The 17,101-nt window shown below is 57.9% G+C and overlaps 2 protein-coding genes across 6 annotated transcripts; both read right to left on the minus strand.

Annotated features, from left to right (window-relative positions):
- Positions 1–10: 10 nt before the first annotated feature.
- LOC111150963 (ATP binding cassette subfamily B member 6 (Langereis blood group)) lies at positions 11–7,167 on the minus strand. 4 transcript variants are annotated; one of them, XR_002640840.1, is made up of 19 exons: positions 6,445–7,167; positions 5,994–6,131; positions 5,558–5,744; positions 5,259–5,360; positions 4,907–5,090; positions 4,200–4,321; positions 3,605–3,714; positions 3,225–3,290; positions 2,915–3,040; positions 2,702–2,778; positions 2,550–2,613; positions 2,351–2,436; positions 2,098–2,155; positions 1,778–1,882; positions 1,209–1,383; positions 950–1,111; positions 614–708; positions 473–541; positions 11–291 (listed from the first exon to the last, which is right to left on the minus strand). XR_002640840.1 is itself a non-coding variant. In XM_022508675.1 (19 exons), exons 1-19 carry the CDS (start codon positions 6,991–6,993, stop codon positions 189–191), a joined length of 2,529 nt encoding a protein of 842 aa, XP_022364383.1. In that variant the 5' UTR covers positions 6,994–7,167; the 3' UTR covers positions 11–188. The 4 variants fall into 4 exon arrangements, 3 of the variants coding, with proteins under 3 accessions (XP_022364383.1, XP_022364551.1, XP_022364465.1); XM_022508675.1 differs by having other exon boundaries at positions 950–1,062; XM_022508843.1 differs by lacking the exon at positions 5,994–6,131 and having other exon boundaries at positions 950–1,062.
- A 532-nt stretch (positions 7,168–7,699) lies between these two features.
- Positions 7,700–16,823, minus strand: LOC111150832 (autophagy related 9A). Of its 2 annotated transcripts, XM_022508495.1 has the most exons (15): positions 15,861–16,823; positions 15,330–15,461; positions 15,165–15,208; positions 14,573–14,637; positions 13,410–13,571; positions 13,088–13,229; positions 12,101–12,849; positions 11,847–12,000; positions 11,561–11,740; positions 10,981–11,229; positions 10,593–10,771; positions 10,367–10,484; positions 9,406–9,628; positions 9,067–9,212; positions 7,700–8,773 (listed from the first exon to the last, which is right to left on the minus strand). In XM_022508495.1, exons 2-15 carry the CDS (start codon positions 15,430–15,432, stop codon positions 8,768–8,770), a joined length of 2,520 nt encoding a protein of 839 aa, XP_022364203.1. In that variant the 5' UTR covers positions 15,433–15,461; positions 15,861–16,823; the 3' UTR covers positions 7,700–8,767. The 2 variants fall into 2 exon arrangements, with proteins under 2 accessions (XP_022364203.1, XP_022364291.1); XM_022508583.1 differs by lacking the exons at positions 15,165–15,208; positions 15,330–15,461; positions 15,861–16,823 and having other exon boundaries at positions 13,410–13,567; positions 14,573–14,632.
- Between the last annotated feature and the right edge of the window lie 278 nt (positions 16,824–17,101).

The raw sequence follows: 17,101 nt of genomic DNA on the forward strand, positions 1-17,101 counted from the left end.
ACAAGGATCCTAGCATGGTCCACACTTTTATTTCCCCAAAAAGTGCTTTTCTGAAAGGTTCTTTTCCTCTGCTATGGCTAGCACCATATCCCTTCACTGGGATGAAATGTGCCGGGAGAAGGGATACATCTTCTTCCCCTCTGAGTTCTCCTTTGGGAGGGACGTGGCCGCAGCTTTAGTCACTGGCCTCACTCTGGGGGTCTGGTGTCCTCAGAAACTTCTTCTTGTCCCCGCTGCTGCAGCTGCCACATGTCTGCGTACATGCCGCCTCGAGACAACAGAGCCTCGTGCCTGGGGTGAGGAGGAAAGTGCAAGTCCCTATTACCTGCTTAACTCTAAGAGTCCTCACCTCCAGCCCACAGAGAGGAGAGGGATCGGCCCAAGAGATCCCTCTGAAACACTCCTGGGATTTCATCTTTTCCTTGGCCCCCATTCAGAGGTCCTGCCCTGTTCATCGTGCGGGCTTCCTTACCGTCCTCGCTCCACAATGCAGCCATCCTTAAAGACAAGGATCTGGTCAGCGTCGACCACAGTTGAGAGCCTGAGAAATTAGAGTTGAGTTAGGCAGTGCACAACAGGTGGCCACCCGCCACCCACCACCCAGGTCCCGTACCTGTGTGCCACTACGATGGTGGTGCGATTGGCGCAGACTTTGGCCAGAGAAGCCTGGATGGCTCTCTCATTAGATGTATCCAGTGCGGATGTTGCCTACAGAGAAGATCTGGGTAAACCTGGCCCTGCCTCCCAAAATCCCCATAGAAGGAGGATACGAGCTGTTACCTGAGGTCTTGGGAATCAATAAGGACCTTCTCTGCATTTGAGAACTGTTAAGATGTCTTTACGAAGCAGGGATTCACGCTATCTATCCGCGATGGGACACTGCCCCATAGCAGCGGCCTGGACCCAGGCAAGGGAGGAAGAAGGGAAGCAGGCAGCCTCGGGCCCTCACCTCATCCAGCAGAATGATGTCTGGAGCCTTGAGGATGGTGCGAGCAATGGCAATGCGCTGCTTCTCTCCCCCACTCAGCTTGAGTCCCCGCTCACCCACCTGCGTCTCGTATCCTGTGAACATCGCCCACCTCCCTCAAGTCACACAGGCTACATTTGGTTTCTGTGACCAGATGAGCAGGAAGGGATGGAGCAGAGGTCAGAAGGAGGAGCAGGGCTGAATCAGGCAGGGGAGGGGCTCTCTCTGCAGGGGAGCTCACCTTCAGGGAAATTCAGGATGGCCTCATGGATGCCGGCAGCCTGAGCAGCCGCCATCACCTCCTCATCCCCAGCAGTGACGCAGCCATAGCGGATGTTGTTGGCAACGGTGTCGTTGAAGAGGACGGTGTCCTGGGGCACGACTCCAATGTGTGACCGGAGGGAGATCTGGGTCACCTGGAGCCAAGAGACCAAATGCCCCAGGCTGTGAGACTGCCCCACACCCGCCCTCTGGCCTGGAGGTAGCGGGGGCTGGGGGGGGGGGGCAGGAGGGGAAGCACATGGGAGGGGGTACAGGAACCCTGTCACCACTGCCCCAGATCCTAGCTGTGTGAGCCAATCCCTCAACCTCCCTGAGTCTGTTTCTCTGTCTATGAAGAAACAAGACGCTCTGCGTGCCCGGACTCCCTTACTTGGGGAGGTCACACGGCACGAGGAAGGCTGAGGGCTCCAGCTGCAGCTTTCTGCACGGGTGACATCCTCTCTCCCCGGACAGTGGCCAGCACTCCCCAGAGTATCCTTCTTTAACACACAGGCCCTTAAATCACAGTCTCCTCCCTGGGAGCCCTACCTGGGAGATGTCCTGCCCATCGATTCGGATGCAGCCGGAGCTGATGTCGTAGAAGCGAAACAGCAGGCGCAACACTGTGCTCTTCCCAGCTCCCGATGGGCCCACCTGGCGCAGTGGAAACAGAGGGAAGACATGTTCAGGCCCGCTGGCTCTTAAGGCTTCCTGTCCAAGAAGCTGCCAGTGTCCACAGAGGCTGCTACGTTCGATCCTATGGCCTGCGTGACAGGATTTGGTCTCCACTGCCTGGATCACAAACTTCCAGAAGCACCGGGAGTAGGGTAACTCAAGGAGTCTGGGCCAATACCCGGGTCTTCTCTCACCAGGGCCAGTGTCTGTCCAGGCATGACGGTGAAGGACACGTCCTGCAGGGTCTCTCGCCTGCAAGGAAGGGTGGGCATGGTCAGCAGGCCTGCGGCACTCCCAGTGACCTCTTCCATCGGCAGAGCTACTCCTGGGCCCTGCCCCTCCCCAGCTCAGGCTCCCTTTCTAGGCAATGGTGGGTGAGAAGCTGGGTTGGCCACATGTAAACGGACGACGGGACAGGGGCTGGGAGGTGGCAGAAGGCAGGCTCACCCACTGGAGTAGCTGAAGTGAACGTTCTCAAACTCAATCTGGCCCCTCTGGAAGCGCAGGGGCCCTGCTCCAGGCAGGTCCTTCACCTAGGAGAGTGCCGCCCGTGTGTGCTGCCACCACAGGTCTGGTATGCCTGAAACACCGGGCCACCACGCAGACCCCCATGTCCTGCACGCCCCACTCCCCACGTTTCACTCACTTCTGCCTTCTCTTTCAGCAGGTCAAACATGTTCTCCATGTCGATGAAGTTTGTCTGGATCATCCTGCAAGAACAGCGCCGGCTGGGGCCCCTCCGAGGAGCAGGGGATATCAGTGTGCACCCCAGACGGGGCAGGGTCAGAGGTCAGTTACCTGTAGTAGGTGCCGAACCAGTTGAGCGGCATGTACAGCTGGATAATGTAGGTGCCGAACAGCACAAAGTCCCCAACCTGCAGAGATCCGAGGGGAGGACAAGGTCACGGGACGCCTATGGGCTGTCACCCTGCCCACTTCCCACCCGGGTACCTGGGGGCCCAGACACAGGCCCCGGGCCTCTCTTCCCTGTCCCCACCACAGTGCCCTCACCTGTAGCTTCTGCTCGCTGACAAAGTACGCACAAAGCAGGGAGCCAGCGAGGAGCCCCAGCCCTATCACCAGGTTCTGGGTCTGATTCAGTAGAACCAATGAAGCTGTTGACTTCCACTCCAGATCCTGGGGCGATGACATGGGGGTTCGGGGGGAGGTGGAACGTCACATATGCACTCTCACCAAATCCAAACCGAGCCCAGGCAACTTCGACCTCATTTTCTCAGCCCAAAGCTGTCCTCCCCTTGGCCCTGGCAATTCCGTGTGGCTGGGCTGCTGGTCTCAGCAGGTGTCCAGCGGGCATCTTCACCTGGTACTTGAGGATGGCCTCTCGATAGCGGTCCACTTCGTAACCCTCCGCATTGTAATACTTCACCTGACGAAGTCAAGCCGCCCTTGTGAGACACGGCTGCTGCCTGAACACATTCCCACTGCCTCCTTCCTCGTTTTATATTTTATTTTTTTAAACTTTTACTCGTATTTAAGTACTCTCTACACCCAGCGTGGGGGTCAAACTCACAACCCCGAGACTGAGTCGCATGCTCTTCCGACTGAGCCAGCCGGGTGTCTGTCTGTCCTCATTTGAAATATCACTCCCTCCCCACCGCACTCCCCCACCCCAGGTCCCCTGGCAGCCCCGCTGGCCCACACCTCCATGCCTCACACTAATACCACCAAGGCCTTCATTACCGTCTCAAAGTTTAACAAAGAATCCACAGCTCGGGCCCGGGTGGCATTCTCCTGTGTGTTCATGGCACGTCGAAACTTCGTTCTCCACTCGGTGACCACAATGGTCACAACTGCAAAGTGACAAGAGGGGGAGGAAGGGGAAGAAGAGAGCAAGGCGTCACTCTCAGAGACCACAGGGGGATGTCTGCCACTTGCCACATACACGCGAACGGTGACCAGGGCCCCAGGTACCAAAGGGAGCCCTAGCTCCCCGAGGGAAGGGGCTGTGCCCAAGACACCCATGCAACCTGTACAAGGCCTGTGTGTGAAAATGCTGTTGGGGGCTGGCTGCATCTGGTTACATGGATGAGGTTTCTCTGTGACGTGAACTCACAAGGTGACCAGGATGCCCTTCCCCGGCCCTCAGTCCAGGCCGAGCTATGGCTCCCCTGGCCGAGGAGGCCAGTCCGTCGTGCTAGGGAGCAGCAGCCGGAGTGGATTCGAGTCCCCTCATCTATAGCCTCCCCTAGCTGGGCCAGCTGAGTAGGGGCAGGGCTCACACCCAAGGAAGTCCCCGGGGCATTTCAGGGAGACATTTCCCCCAGGCAGCACTCACTGAGGTAAAGACTCATGCAGAGGAACACAATGAGGCCAAACCAGGCGTTGAAGAACATGCTGAAGTAGATGATGCCGATGGTGATGTCAGCCAGTGTGGGGAGGATGTTGAACACCAGGTAGCTAAGGAGGCAAGTCATGCGACAAAGGAAGGTTTAGGGGCTGGGAGCCAGCAGCTCTGCCCCCGGGAGTTTCCTTGTGGTTTTGTTTCTCAGTGACAGAATAGAAGCAAGCTGAATTGCCCCTCAGCGGGTAGATGGCTAAATAAACAGGCAGCAGGCCCCAAGGACAGGATGCGCCGGGTCAGTTATGAACGAGGAGGCTCTTCATGCAGGGCAGGAATGGATATCTTGCCGTTTTGTTGATAAGGCAATTCTGAGAACGACACCTATGTCGTGATCCCATGCATTTTGGGAAAACCCTCCCTAGCACCCTGTTAGGGCCGTGAGGCTGTGCACATACATATGTCAATGTATCAAAAACAGAACCCAACATCCTAGATGGGGTGGGAACCTCTGGAAGAGTGAGCAGAATTTATAAGATACTAGCTCCATTTAGCATACCTATGTTTGTCTTAAAGTTAAAAAAAAAAAAAAGGATAAAACAGGACGAAGAGGCAGCTGAAGCTGGGTGCTTTCTACAGCCAGCCCCCTTCATGCCTGCTCCTCCAGCCCGCCGCCCCTCACTCCGTTTCCGCCGGCCTGGCACCTGAGCAGCCCCGTGACGCTGGACGTGCCCCGGTCCACAATCCGCAGCACCTCCCCGGTGCGGCGCCCCAGGTGCCAGCGCAGGGACAGCTCGTGCAGGTGGGAGAAAAGGCGCAGCTCCACCTGCCGTGACGTGAACTGCTGCACCCGAATCCACAGGAACGTGCGCAGGTTGCTCACGAAGCCTAGGGGGAGCCGGGGGAGGCCTCGGTAGAGCTGGGGGGCCAAACACCATCAGCCCGGTACCCCAGATGAAAGGTCCGAGACCACCAAAGGGCCAGGGGAGGGGTGCTTAGGGGAGGAAGAGGGGAAGAGGCCAATGCCAACCAGGATGACAGCAGGGTCCCTCGTACCTGTACTGCCTGTGCCACCCCCCTGGAGGAACTTGAGGATGACATAGACGGTAACGGTCCAGGCCAGGGAGCTCCAAGGGGCCTTCTCAGTCAGCAAGTTCACTACGGAGACAGAAAGTCAGAGCCCAATTCCGGCCCTGAGGACTCTGTTCAGGAGAAACTGCTCCAGGCACCAGCCACAGCCCCTTTCTCATCCTCCCGCTCCTAACACTGCCCCACCTCCGTAGGTTAGGGCCTGGACCCCGCACGTGGCCCATGAAGGACCAGAGAACTGAGCTGGCACTTCTTCATCCCCTCACCTATGTCCCTATAGAAGATGGGGACCAACACGTTCAGTCCCCGTTCCAAGCCCATGAGCCCCAGGCAGATGAGCACAATGAACTGCAGAACTGGGCTCCCTTGAGGCCACAGGTAGCCACTCAGTAGGCGGAGCTTCCTGCCCAGGTCTTGCCATGTAGATCGTGGTGGTGCCTCTGCTGACTGAACCTAAGATGGTGAAACACATAGGGGCGGGGAGCTCAGAAGTCAAAAAGAAGTGCCCTAGGCGAACCCCTCTGGGGAAAAAGTATGGGATTACAGCTCCCAGCTATCTCAGACCCACAAGTGATCCCCAATGAGATCAGAAAGGCTCACAGGGCACAAACTGAGATTTGGGAAAGAAATATCGTGGTGGGAAAAAAGGAGGACAGGCAATGAAAGTAAGACAGACCCTAAGATTCAGAAATTCATGTATACCTCGCTCCTCTCTACATCCTGATCGTCTTCATTAATTTTCAAGGCATAGGACTGGGGACGAAGTCCAGGGGCCCAGAGTCCCAGGATAAAAAGCCCTCCAGAGACCACATACCGCAGCACCCACAGGCTAAACTGAACCTAGAATAAAACGTATCCGGAGAGCATCAAAGAAGGCCAAAAATGCCATTATTAACACTTATAACAGGGCTGGGTAGTGAGACAGGGCACATACCCAAGTCAGGGGCCCAGCATCAGGGAAGCTTTAAAAACATCTAGAGTGACTCAGCACAGACACACCCCACCAGCTGGCTATCAGCAGCCAGGCCAGGAGGCCTCCCCTTCTTCCCTTTCTTAGGTACATCCCAAAGTGTGGAACACTGTGCCCAGGCATACCATTCTTCTTCCCGGCCCTTGCCACTCACGATTCTCCTCTCCCCAAGAGGTCCCTTACCTGCTGGCCCAAGTCTGCCCGTGCCCACCACCACAGTGGGCTGTTCCAAGACACAAGGGCCAAGTTCTCAGCTGTAAATGCCACAGTCCAGAGGAGCAGGAGACCCGAGCTGTGCCTGAACTCGATCCAGATGCCCATAGCTAGCTTCTGCCAGGCCTGGTTACGTTCCACCACGAGCAGCCCCAGGCCACAGGCGCTGGCCAGAGTCCCCAGTATGGAAGCCAGCAGTAGGTAGCCTGGCAGCGGGGCGCCCCCCGCAGTGCCCACCTGGCCAACCAGGCTGGCTAGGGGCAGGGCCACCTGAAGTGTGGCCAGAAGCAGCTGCAGTACGTAGGGAGCGACAAGAGGCCCGGAGCTCCAAGACACCTCGCGGGCGCCAGCAGGCCGTTCTCGGCGCTTGCAAGGCAGGGCTAGCACCAAGGCCAGAGCCCCAAGGGCCATCAGTGTCGAGGGCATAAGAGTGAAGAAGAAGCAGGGACTCAAGCCACCCTGCACCCAGGCCGGCCCCAAAGGCCCCTCGGCCTCGCAGTAGTTGCCCACGATCACCATGGCGATACGTGGCCGCTGGCCGAGGCTGTGGGGACTGCGGGGACTGCGGGGACTGCAGGAAGGGCAAACGGGACCAGCTGCCTGGGGCGGGGCGCGGACGCTGGGGTGTTTCGGGTCATGGAGCCGAGGGGCGCCAAGCCGCAGGGGTCTTGGGCAGGGACACACGTGGGCCCCGCCACACTACCCACTCTTCGCGCACGCGCCGCCGCCACGCACTCACGCAGGGCACGCACGCCGTCTTTGCCCGTCAGTCCGCCCCTCGCTCGCAGCCCGGGAACCTCTTGCGGAGTTCGGGCGGGGTTGGAATGCTGGGCGTCTGCAGCGAGCAGCTCCCTCGCGCAGCCGCCCGGCCCACCAGGGCGGCTCCAGGCCCCACGTAGGGCCCCCATTGGTCAAACTCCCTGAAGGGGTGGGAGGGAGAGGGTGCACGCGGGAGAGGCAAGATACGGGGGCGGAGTCGGTTTAGTCACGTGCTCAGGGCGCGAAATCTGACCGCACGTCCAGCCAGACTTTGACCTCCACGGAAGCACGGCTGGGGAATGACCCTTCTGCTAGTTAGCTCGCTATATCCGAGTGGCGGCACAGCCCCACTTTCCTACAGGGCCCGACAGGGTCCCCAGCCATCAGGAAAAATCACACACATCCCACTTGTTCCCAGAATCCTAGCAGGAAGAGACAGCTAGAGGCGCAAGACACCAAGCCGCGACCTGGTCAAAGTCCCTTTTTTATTAAGGGTTATCAAGCTGTACACAGTTCCTACGCCTTCCGCTGTGAGCTCGGGCAGCACAGTTCACCACACCCGCAGCGGACTACACCTGGGTGAGGGGTAGAGAGGAAAGTAGGAGCTGGATCCCAGCATGCAATGCGGCAGCTCGAAGCCTAGGGCGAAAGCCTCCTGTCGCGCCTGTCCCTGCTCTGGGGACCCGGGGAGGCAGGCCAGAGCTCTCCTGCTGGGAGGTAGACAGCCGAGGGCACAACCGGCCCAGTCCATCCTATGTGCAGGCGGTGAGGGGTACGGTAAGCAGCAATGAGAGCCAGGATGGCCTGTCTCCCAGGGGCCCATCTTAAAAGTTGGGAGAGGGCAGCAAAGAATTTCCATCCTGCTCCTGCCAGTTTAGAAACCTTCCTTCTTAGTGTCAAAAGATAGCATGAGAGGAGCTGGGAGCCAGGGCCTCCGCACCAATGCGAAGCAAAAGCTGAACAGAATGGTAGCAAAGCAAACAGAACGGGAGCGAGAGGCCCACATGCCAGTCCTGTGCAGGAGGCGGGAGAGAGGCGAGCAGGCTGCAGCACTGGGAGAGAACTGGGGGTGAGGTATGCGCCACAGCCTGGGCTGCTCTTCTGTTTGGGGTCGGGGAGGGAGGCTGCAGAGGTTGAGGGCTGGGGCCCAACCTCCCCACTCCACAGTTGGCACAGGTTCTCCCTGCTTGGCAGGTTCTGTGGTGGGCAGTCCTCTGGAGACTTGCAGGGGTGGGTGCAAAGGTGGCAGTACTGGGGCTGGGCTGGGGACCAGTTTCTAGCACCACACTCTGAGCCAAGGGGGGTCCTGGGGATGAGGCTAGAGTCCTGTGCGTCTTGGTTCCTAGGCCCCCCATTTCTCTCCTGGGGCTGTGGAAAGCCCAGTGTTGGCATTTCCCTTGGCCAGGCACAGACACACAAACACCACACATGTGGAGCCAGGCAACACTCAGAGGAGCCCTCCGTGGCGGGCGGATGGGATGGCGGGGCATCAGCAGCCGCCATCCTGGGACATAGGGACCCTCCTCAGCCTCGTCTATACCTGTGGAGAGAAAAGCATTAGCAGTGGAGATAATCTTCAGCTATCGGCTTACCAAAAAAACAGTCTTTATCAGAGATAAAGGAAAATGAAAGCTTGATTCCTGGGCAGGAAAGCGTAGGGAAAACCAAGCCTCAGATTTCAGAGAAAGTGAGGCAAGAAAGGGGAGTGTATTTTGGAGGGGGACCAACAGTATCTCTGTAGGAGAGGTCTGCCTTCCTTCACGGGGGGCTTTGATCTTGGCCTGGAAGTTACTAGTTCCAGTAGTAGTCATTGTCCGGTCCTGGAGCCCTTACCTTGTGCACCTGAGGGGGAAGCTCATCCTCTGAGCCCTCCTCGGGCACCGGCTCTGGGTGCCTGGAGGCTGCCTGCCCGTCTTCGGCCCACCCTCCAAGAGGCAACCGTGAGAAGTGAGAGGGAGCCCGGGGTACTGTGCCAGGATCTAGAGACACAAGTAAACATACTCTTAGAATGAGCACAGACAAAAATGTGGAGAAAGGTTCTGGGGCCGTTTGGGGTGGGGTGAGGCTCAGTCTCTTTGGGCCTGATCGCTCTGACCTCCTTCCTCCCCAAGAGGTCCCCCAAAAAGCCACCTTTCCCTGAAGGCTCTCTACCTCCCGGACTTGCACTGATACCTGTGATACCCCCGTAGCGCCTCTGGAAGCCCCCCTGCAGGGCGGTGGTCTCAGGTGCTCCGGGCCGGGCTGCAGCACAGGGATAGCTGGCCGAACGGGGGATAGGTTGGGAGGCCCGGGAACCCTCTCCCCCCTCTTCAGGGGCGCTCTCCCCACTCTCATCGCTCTCCCGGCGGTGCCACACGTGCCGCTCAGGTTCGGCTTGGGCCTGCTGCTTGTGGAGCTGAGAAGTGGGGGTGGGGGGTTGGGGGGCTCATTAGTTGGGAATAGGATATCTGAAACAGCTGCCCCCCACCTTGCTATCCCCCAGTTCCCATTTTCACCACATCACCGAGAATCAATGACCCAGAGTAACTACGTTAACAGTGTGTACCACACATATGACGTCTTACAGATTAAATTCTCTGCAGATCCCTGGAACCTAGTCATTTGAGGCCATTACGAATTGGCTGCCATGTAAGAAAGTGCCAGGTGCCCTTTCAAGATGCTGGGAAGACAGCAGTGAACAAAACAGACAAAAGTCCCAGCCTCTGTATGGCTTTATATGCTGGGGGGTGGAGGCAGGGAGTTAGAGACAATAAGATAAAAAAAGGAAAAAAATGCAAATATGTCAGATAAATGCTACGGAGAAAAATAAGGCAGGAAGATTCAGGAGGGTGGCCAAGGGAGGCTCTTTTGGTCAGAATGGCCACAGATAGTCTCACAGAAGAGGTAAGAACAGACACGTGAATAAAGGAGGGAGCCATCCGCCTAGCTCAGGGAAGTGGACTCTTGGCAAGGGAAACAACAAATGTATAAAGGCCCCGGATGACAATAAGCTCATCTATGTGGGAATGCAGATCAGAGAAGGGGAACGGCAGAGAAGGGTTCCGAACCCACGTCTTGCTTTTCCACACCTAAACCCCTCTGCCTGTCAGCGGCCCCCTTGATTCCAGGGCTCTGCCCCTTCCCACTGGCTCACCTGGTGCATGTAGAGGGCGTGCAGACTCATCTCGGTGGATGCGTACTCCGACAGCACCAGGCTCTGCAGCTGTCCTTCCCACACACTGCTTCCAGAGCTGGCCGTCCTGGCGTCCAGCCTGTCCCATCCAGCACACACAAACAGTGGCCGTCAACATTTCTGAGCCCCACAGAGGCTCCTGGGGGACTACTGCCATGCCCTCCCACTGCAGCCCACCTCTACTCACCCAGAGCCTGTCATGGTGCTGGGACCTCGGCCTGTGGGCACCTGACCAGGGTGCAAAGGGGAAAAGGAGCGCAGGGCAGAGGCGACTTCGGCCCTGTGCCTGGAGCCCTGCAGGTCTCTGGGCAGTGGGGGGCCCCGGCAGGATGAGCCGGCTACCACATTTGCAATAAGGCTCAGTGGCTGTGAAAGAAAGCGGTGGGTAGGGTTCCCAGGGCAGGAGGGAGGCAGCGGGGTCCCTCAGTATTCTGGACGTCAGAACCCCAGGGCACAGACTGGACAGAAGGAAACCAACCGAAAGGGTAGGTCCTTCCATCCCAGGCCTGGTCCTCAACTCCCAGCACCAGGAGTCCACTCTGCCTACCGTCACCTCCCAGTACCCAGGGACACACCTCAGACTCAGATTGTAAGGACTGGATGGACGTAAAGAGAGCATTTTCAGGAAGCAGACCCCCTTGGGCGAGGCTGGCAGCTGCTCCGTCCCGCTGAACCTGCTCCTTGAGGAAGCCGAGGAAGGCGGTGCTCTCACGTGGCGGCTGCCAGCCGGGGTTGGTGATAGCGAAGTGCATGAGTGACAGCTCTGTCTTCCCATCCTCAGCTTGCTGGTACACCGAGGCCTCTGTCTGCCCACCCGACAGCCACTGTATAGGGGAGGCTATCGTGAGCAGGACTGCCACATCTCGTCCAGGGCCCTGGGGCGGACCCCCGCCCCAGGAGCAGCCGTATGCTGGCCGAGTTGCTTGGTTTGTGACTTTCTCAAGCAAACTTGGCCAGAGGTGCCAGCTGAAGGCTAAAATCCAGCCCAAGCTCCTAGTTCCCCAAACAGTGTGTACCCTGGTGCCTGGCTGCCAGAGACGGGGCCACCTTTTCAAGATGCGCTGGCTCAGAGCGGTGTCTTTTTTGCAGTCTGCCCAAGGACACGGTGTACCCCAGCATTGCCTCTGGCCACCCGCGCCCATCCTCTCCCAGTACCTGGGGATGCCCGTGCTGGCGAACATCCATCTGAGCAAAGGAGCAGGTATCCCCAACACCAACGACCTCCACGGTGAAATTGCGGAAGAAGTCTATGATCTCCAGGGCCCGTGGGCGCAGGCAGAAGATAAGGATGAGGGGCGTGACGATGGGGCTCAGCAGTTCCTCCAAGATGAACACCTGAAAGGGAGGGGACTGCGGTCACAAGAAAGCTGGCGAGATCCCAGCCCTCACCAGCGAGCTATCAGCCGGTCTCTAACAGGCCCTAACTCCCAACTCCACTCACTGCCTTGTACTGGAAGAGCTGGGCAAACTCGTCCCGGGTCTGCGAGCGGTGGGCATTACCCTGCCAGTGGTCAGGCATGTAGTGAATGTGCGCGAGGATCACGCGGAGCAGCTGCTCAGGGCAGAACACCATGTGCTGGTCCGGGATAAAGGACCTGCGGGAGGTGGGGCCACGGTGAGAGGGCTGCCTCTCCCAGGGGCCACTAGTCGGCTTGCTCCCACCCCCCACGCCCCACCTGCCGCCCTGGGCCGCACCTGCACACGGTCACGGTGACCCCCAGGAGCGTGACGGTGGTGAGGACGTGCTCCACGGCCAACACGTCTTCGTCATAGATGGTGAGGGCAATGAGCACGGCCAGGATGGAGCCGGCGAAGAAGGCGCCATTCTTGGCCAGCAGCGTCAGCAGCGGGGACAGGAAGCAGTTCATGTACTTGGAGGCGGGCTTGTAGCCTCGGCTGAGGCGGGACTGCAGCTCATGCTCCAGCTCGTTGAAGTGGCGGAGGTAGCAGCGGCCATAGAGGGACCAGCAGCGCGCCCCGAGGGCCCCGGGCTCCCGCTTCAGCACCTCGGCGTAGCTGAAGAAGGCGTAGAGGATCTGCCAGATGAGGATGAGGGGGCACAGCAGGAAGTTGGCGATGCCAATCCACAGGATGCGGTTGCTGAGGCGCTGGGCCAACTCCAGCCGCTGCCCCCCACGCTTGTACTCAGCCTTGAGGCTCCATTCATTGAGAAACAGAGAGCCAGGGCCCCAGAAGAGGATCAGCTCGAAGTTGTACTTGAGGCCACGGGTGAAGAAGACAGCCTCCCCCAGGCCCGGGAGGCGGAAGCGCAGAGGCAGGAGGGACTTGTTCACCAGGGCGACCATGTAGTTCTGGAAACGGAGGATGCGGTGGTAGATGTCCAGCTCGGTCAGCTCACGCTTGTGGATGCAGATCTGGTGCTCCTTCTGGGTCTGCACGATGCGCGCCTGTACTTCCTGCCACGTGCAGTAGGGGAGGGCGGACTGCGGGGTGGGAGAGAGGGCCGCCAGGGAAGGTGGGCTTGTGGCCCAGGACTCCTCCTCTTCTCCCCGCAGTAGCTGTGAGACCCCTCGTGGAGCTGGGGGGAGCCTTTAAGCGAAGGCTCCTGGAACCACCAGGCCGCGAGGGGGATGCCCGAGGCCCAGCGATCCACCCCACTAGGCCCCAGCTGCTGAGCGCACCTTGGACTGTGGCGCGAACAGCCCCACTTCCCAGTCTCACCATGGGGATACGCAGAGCGTGTAGGTAGAAGGAGTGGATCTCCCAGTAGCAGCAAATGTTGTAGATGAACTTGATAAGCCGATGGATCCAGAACACACCCGCGATGACCAGGATGGTGATGAGGGAGCCATTTTCCTGAATCCTGTTGGGGAGAAGAAAGGGGACGAGGAGTGGCCCCTAAGGAGTCTTGGCAGACAGGATGCTATCCCGAAGGCTGGCGAGACTGAGGCCGAGTCTGTGTTTGAGAGAATGTGCCTCCCACTCCACTCCATTCCCCACCTGTTGGTGGAACTCTGGCTCTGGGGTCCTCTGAGGCCCTCACCTGGCACTACAGACCTGGGCGGGCAAAAAGGCGTCTGGCAGAGTGACCTTGACAGGCTCGGTCGGGTGAAGACTATGGTTCACCATCTTGTTGGCAAAGAGGATGTCGTAGTCCACACAGCTGACCAGGAAGGTGGTGAAGGCAACCACAAAGAGGAACTGCCTGGGGGATTGGGACGAGGGCCCAAGAGTCAGAGAGGCACCAGTGAAATAGTGTGGGAAAGGGTAAGAGTCTGGAAGCAGCAGAACAAGATTGGAGCAGCCTTTGGGGACCAGCAGAGGCTGGAGAACTCCCAGTGGGCGCTCTCTGCTGCTCAGCCCCCAGGACCGTCTTAGGTCCAAACCAGCTCCTGCTTTTTCCTCTTAGCCTTGGGCGTCACACAATTAACCTGCTTTCCTCCCCCGCTTAGTAATCTCTGCCACCACTTACCAGACTCACGCAAAGATCTTGTGATTGTGGTCTCTGCTACCCAATCCTTGATTTCCTTTTGAGATAGTATTTAGAAGCCCTAAGGGGATTTACAGTCTTTCTGATTGAAGGAGGGTTTCCCAATCGCATCCTCTTTGGCAAGGCCATATGGCTTTTTCATTTTAGAAAGCGTTGTGCTCTGCCTTCCTAGATGTAACTAAGGCAGAACACACACTTTTCTTTCCTTTTTTTTTTTTAAAAGATTTTATTTATTTATTTAGAGAGAGAGATCACAAGTAGGCAGAGAGGCAGGCAGAGAGAGAGAGGGAAGCAGGCTCCCCGCTGAGCAGAGAGCCCGATGTGGGGTTCAATCCCAGGACCCTGAGATCATGACCTGAGCCCAAGGCAGAGGCTTAACCCACTGAGCCACCCAGGTGCCCCAAACACACACTTTTCTTAAGTAGTTGACATCTCTGAGACCTCCTGACCGAACCACGCCCATTCCATCCAGGCTCTGATGAAATAATCAAGTCTTGAGTTCTCCTCATGGAGGAGAGAGGATTTGGAAGATTTAAAAAAAAAAAAAAATGAGACTATAAATGTTGGTGCCACACCTAGTCCCTGAACTCTAAAATTAGTCTGTAGGGTTTCAAGCCAGGAACTGAGCTGCACCTGCAGGTGCCAGGGCTGAGCTAAAGAAAAGGATAGACTGAGATGCAGTCCTTTCCCACATCACCATCCCTTCTTAGACTTACATGAGCTCAAAGATCTCCCCAATGAGCATGCAAGTGAAGCCATTCTTCTGGTGTAGATTATAAACGTATAATTGTCAAGAAAAATGTGGTTGATAGAGACAGCAATCAGGAGCACAGACTTTGGGGATCACGTGCCCGAACTTAACTCCCAGCTCTGTGACTTTCGAGCTTTTGGCCAAAGTTACTTAATCTCTCGCAACTTTTGTCTGCAATGGTACTTTGGAAAAACAACACCCGTCTCATAGGATTATTAGGTATCAGATAATGGGTGTAAAGTATTTAACACAGAGCTGACACAAAGTAAGTCAAAACATATTAACTATTATAGTTATTAGCGTCCCATCAAAAAGAAAGATCTCCTTTAGAGAAGGTCCTTATGAACTGACACCACCAAGTGAAAGGCACATAGCTCTTCGGAAATGCAGGGTTATCATTATTCAGAATGATCATTATTTCCCCAGCCTCTTTCAACTTAAAAGTTCCATCTCCCTTCCGGGGATTAGAATCAAACCCACCCCAACTTCCCATCCAGGCCCTGGCTTAGAGTGGGGCTAAGGGTCCCAGAGCTCCAACGCAGAGACACAAAGGATATTCGAGAAAAGAAGAGGTCAAGGTTTTCGATGTGGTGCCAGGGTGCTGTGGGTACAGGAGCAGAGATGTCAGAGCCCTGAAGGAGCCGGAGCCCCTTGCTCCCTCAGCATTCCTCCACCGGCTCTCTCCCCAGGCCCCGGCTGCGCTGTCGGGTCAGAGAACTCACATTTACTCCCCTCAGGGACGTGCACCAGGAGGTCCTCCTCCCCAGGGGGTGAATCACTGTAGGAGGCCTCAAGGCGCTGGTATTCAGTGTCGAACTGCGCCATCACCACCGCCCCCTGTCCGCTCTGTCCACCTGCCAGTAATGATGAAGAGATCCGGTTCAGACCCCGGGGCTGCTTGTCTGCTGCCCTGCCTAGTAGACCACAAAGAGTGAGAAAGAATCCCTGGGCTTGGTCTCTACTCCCAGTCTTCTTAGCTCAAAGGCAGAGGAGTAGTTACCAAAGGAGAGCAGTAAGCTCAGGGTCTGGGAGCTCAGTCCTTCCCACAGCCTTTCCTGAGTGTCTACTGAGATCTGGCTGGACTAAAGCAAGACTCTGTTGCTTTTGGGGGGACGGGGAGGGCTGTTTCGTCTTCTATGCAGTGGAGTTAAGGGGACTTCTCTCTCCCTCCTAGAGAAACCCAGGTCTCCCAAGAGACTAGCAGTCCCGAAGCACTTTGTAAACAAAGGTTTGAGATAAGCACATGGCCCTACCAGCTCCATGGACAGCGTCTGCTCCACTCCAGCCCTTGATGCCCGGGCTCCGCAGCTGCTGGAGGAGAAGGTGTCAGGCCCCAGAGAGAGGGGAGTGGGGAGAGAAAGAAACCCAGCCCTCCTACCAACCCAGCCTCCACTGAGAGGAGGCCAAGCATGGGGCAGGGAGCTGCGTTGGGAAAGAGGCACTGGGCGAGGTGTCCTTCCTCTGGTTTACTATACTCATCCAACCCTAGGATCCCAAGAAGTGGCTTGTTGAGCCTGTCAAGACTGAGTCAGTACAGGCCCGAGGTCAGGCAGCTCCTCTGGACTGTTCTTCCATCGCCCCACCTCAGCCTCTGAAATTGGGCCTCTCGGGGTCCTCAAAGCCCCAAATCCAAAACCCAAGAAAAGAGTCTTTCCTGAAAAGGGCCTTTCTGGTCAACGTCTTCCCCTGCTTTCCTAGCACCAAAGGCAGGCATAGCTGGATGGGAAATCCTGAATGGGTCAGTGGAGACCCAGATCCTGGGTGAACTGTGGGGTCCCTAGGTCCCCACAGCCGGGCATGTCTAGACGGCACTCACCCAGTCGGTGCAGACCCACGGGATGTGGAACACGACCCAGCCGGACCCCAGTGGGACTCACTGGGTTAGTGAGAGCCCTGGGTCCAAAGGAGCTGACCAAGCCCTCGGGGAACTCACCACTCACCGGGTCAGTGTGGACCCAGGCTCATGGAGCCCTGGCTGGCCGGGCCTGGGCTCAGGGGTTCCTGCGGATGGTGGAAGAATCGAGCCAGTCCGACAGCGGATCGCCCAGGTGGGCTGGGTTGCCTCCCCACACCCAGCCGCCAGGACCCGAGCCCAGAGCGCCCCAGGGTCGCCCGGCGCCAGGCCAAGGGCTCGGCTCCCAACAGCGGACAACCTCGCGCGCGGCCCCGCCGCCCGCGCGCGCCCCCGCCCGCGCGCCCCCGCCATCAAAACATTCCGGCTGCGCGCCTTTGCCCCTCCCGCGGCGCCCCTTCCCCCCGTTACTCGCCGTGAGCTCACTTAGGGCTCCGCGGGCAACCCCCCCCGTCAGGTCCGGCCCGGGCCTTGGGAGTTCAGTAACCGATCTCGCGTTTCACGTTTCACCTCAGGAACCGTGACCCTAGCGACTCCAGGGGCTCGGTCGGCTCCGCTGGGTTCGTCCGGACCCGGAGCCCTAGGCCCGGCGCCTGCCACTCACTGTCACCCGCAGTCAGTCTGGCCAATGAGCATGGGGGG

This window comes from Enhydra lutris, unplaced genomic scaffold (assembly GCF_002288905.1).
Source record: "Enhydra lutris kenyoni isolate GAN:26980312 unplaced genomic scaffold, ASM228890v2 scaffoldscaffold1, whole genome shotgun sequence".
NCBI lineage: Eukaryota > Metazoa > Chordata > Mammalia > Carnivora > Mustelidae > Enhydra > Enhydra lutris.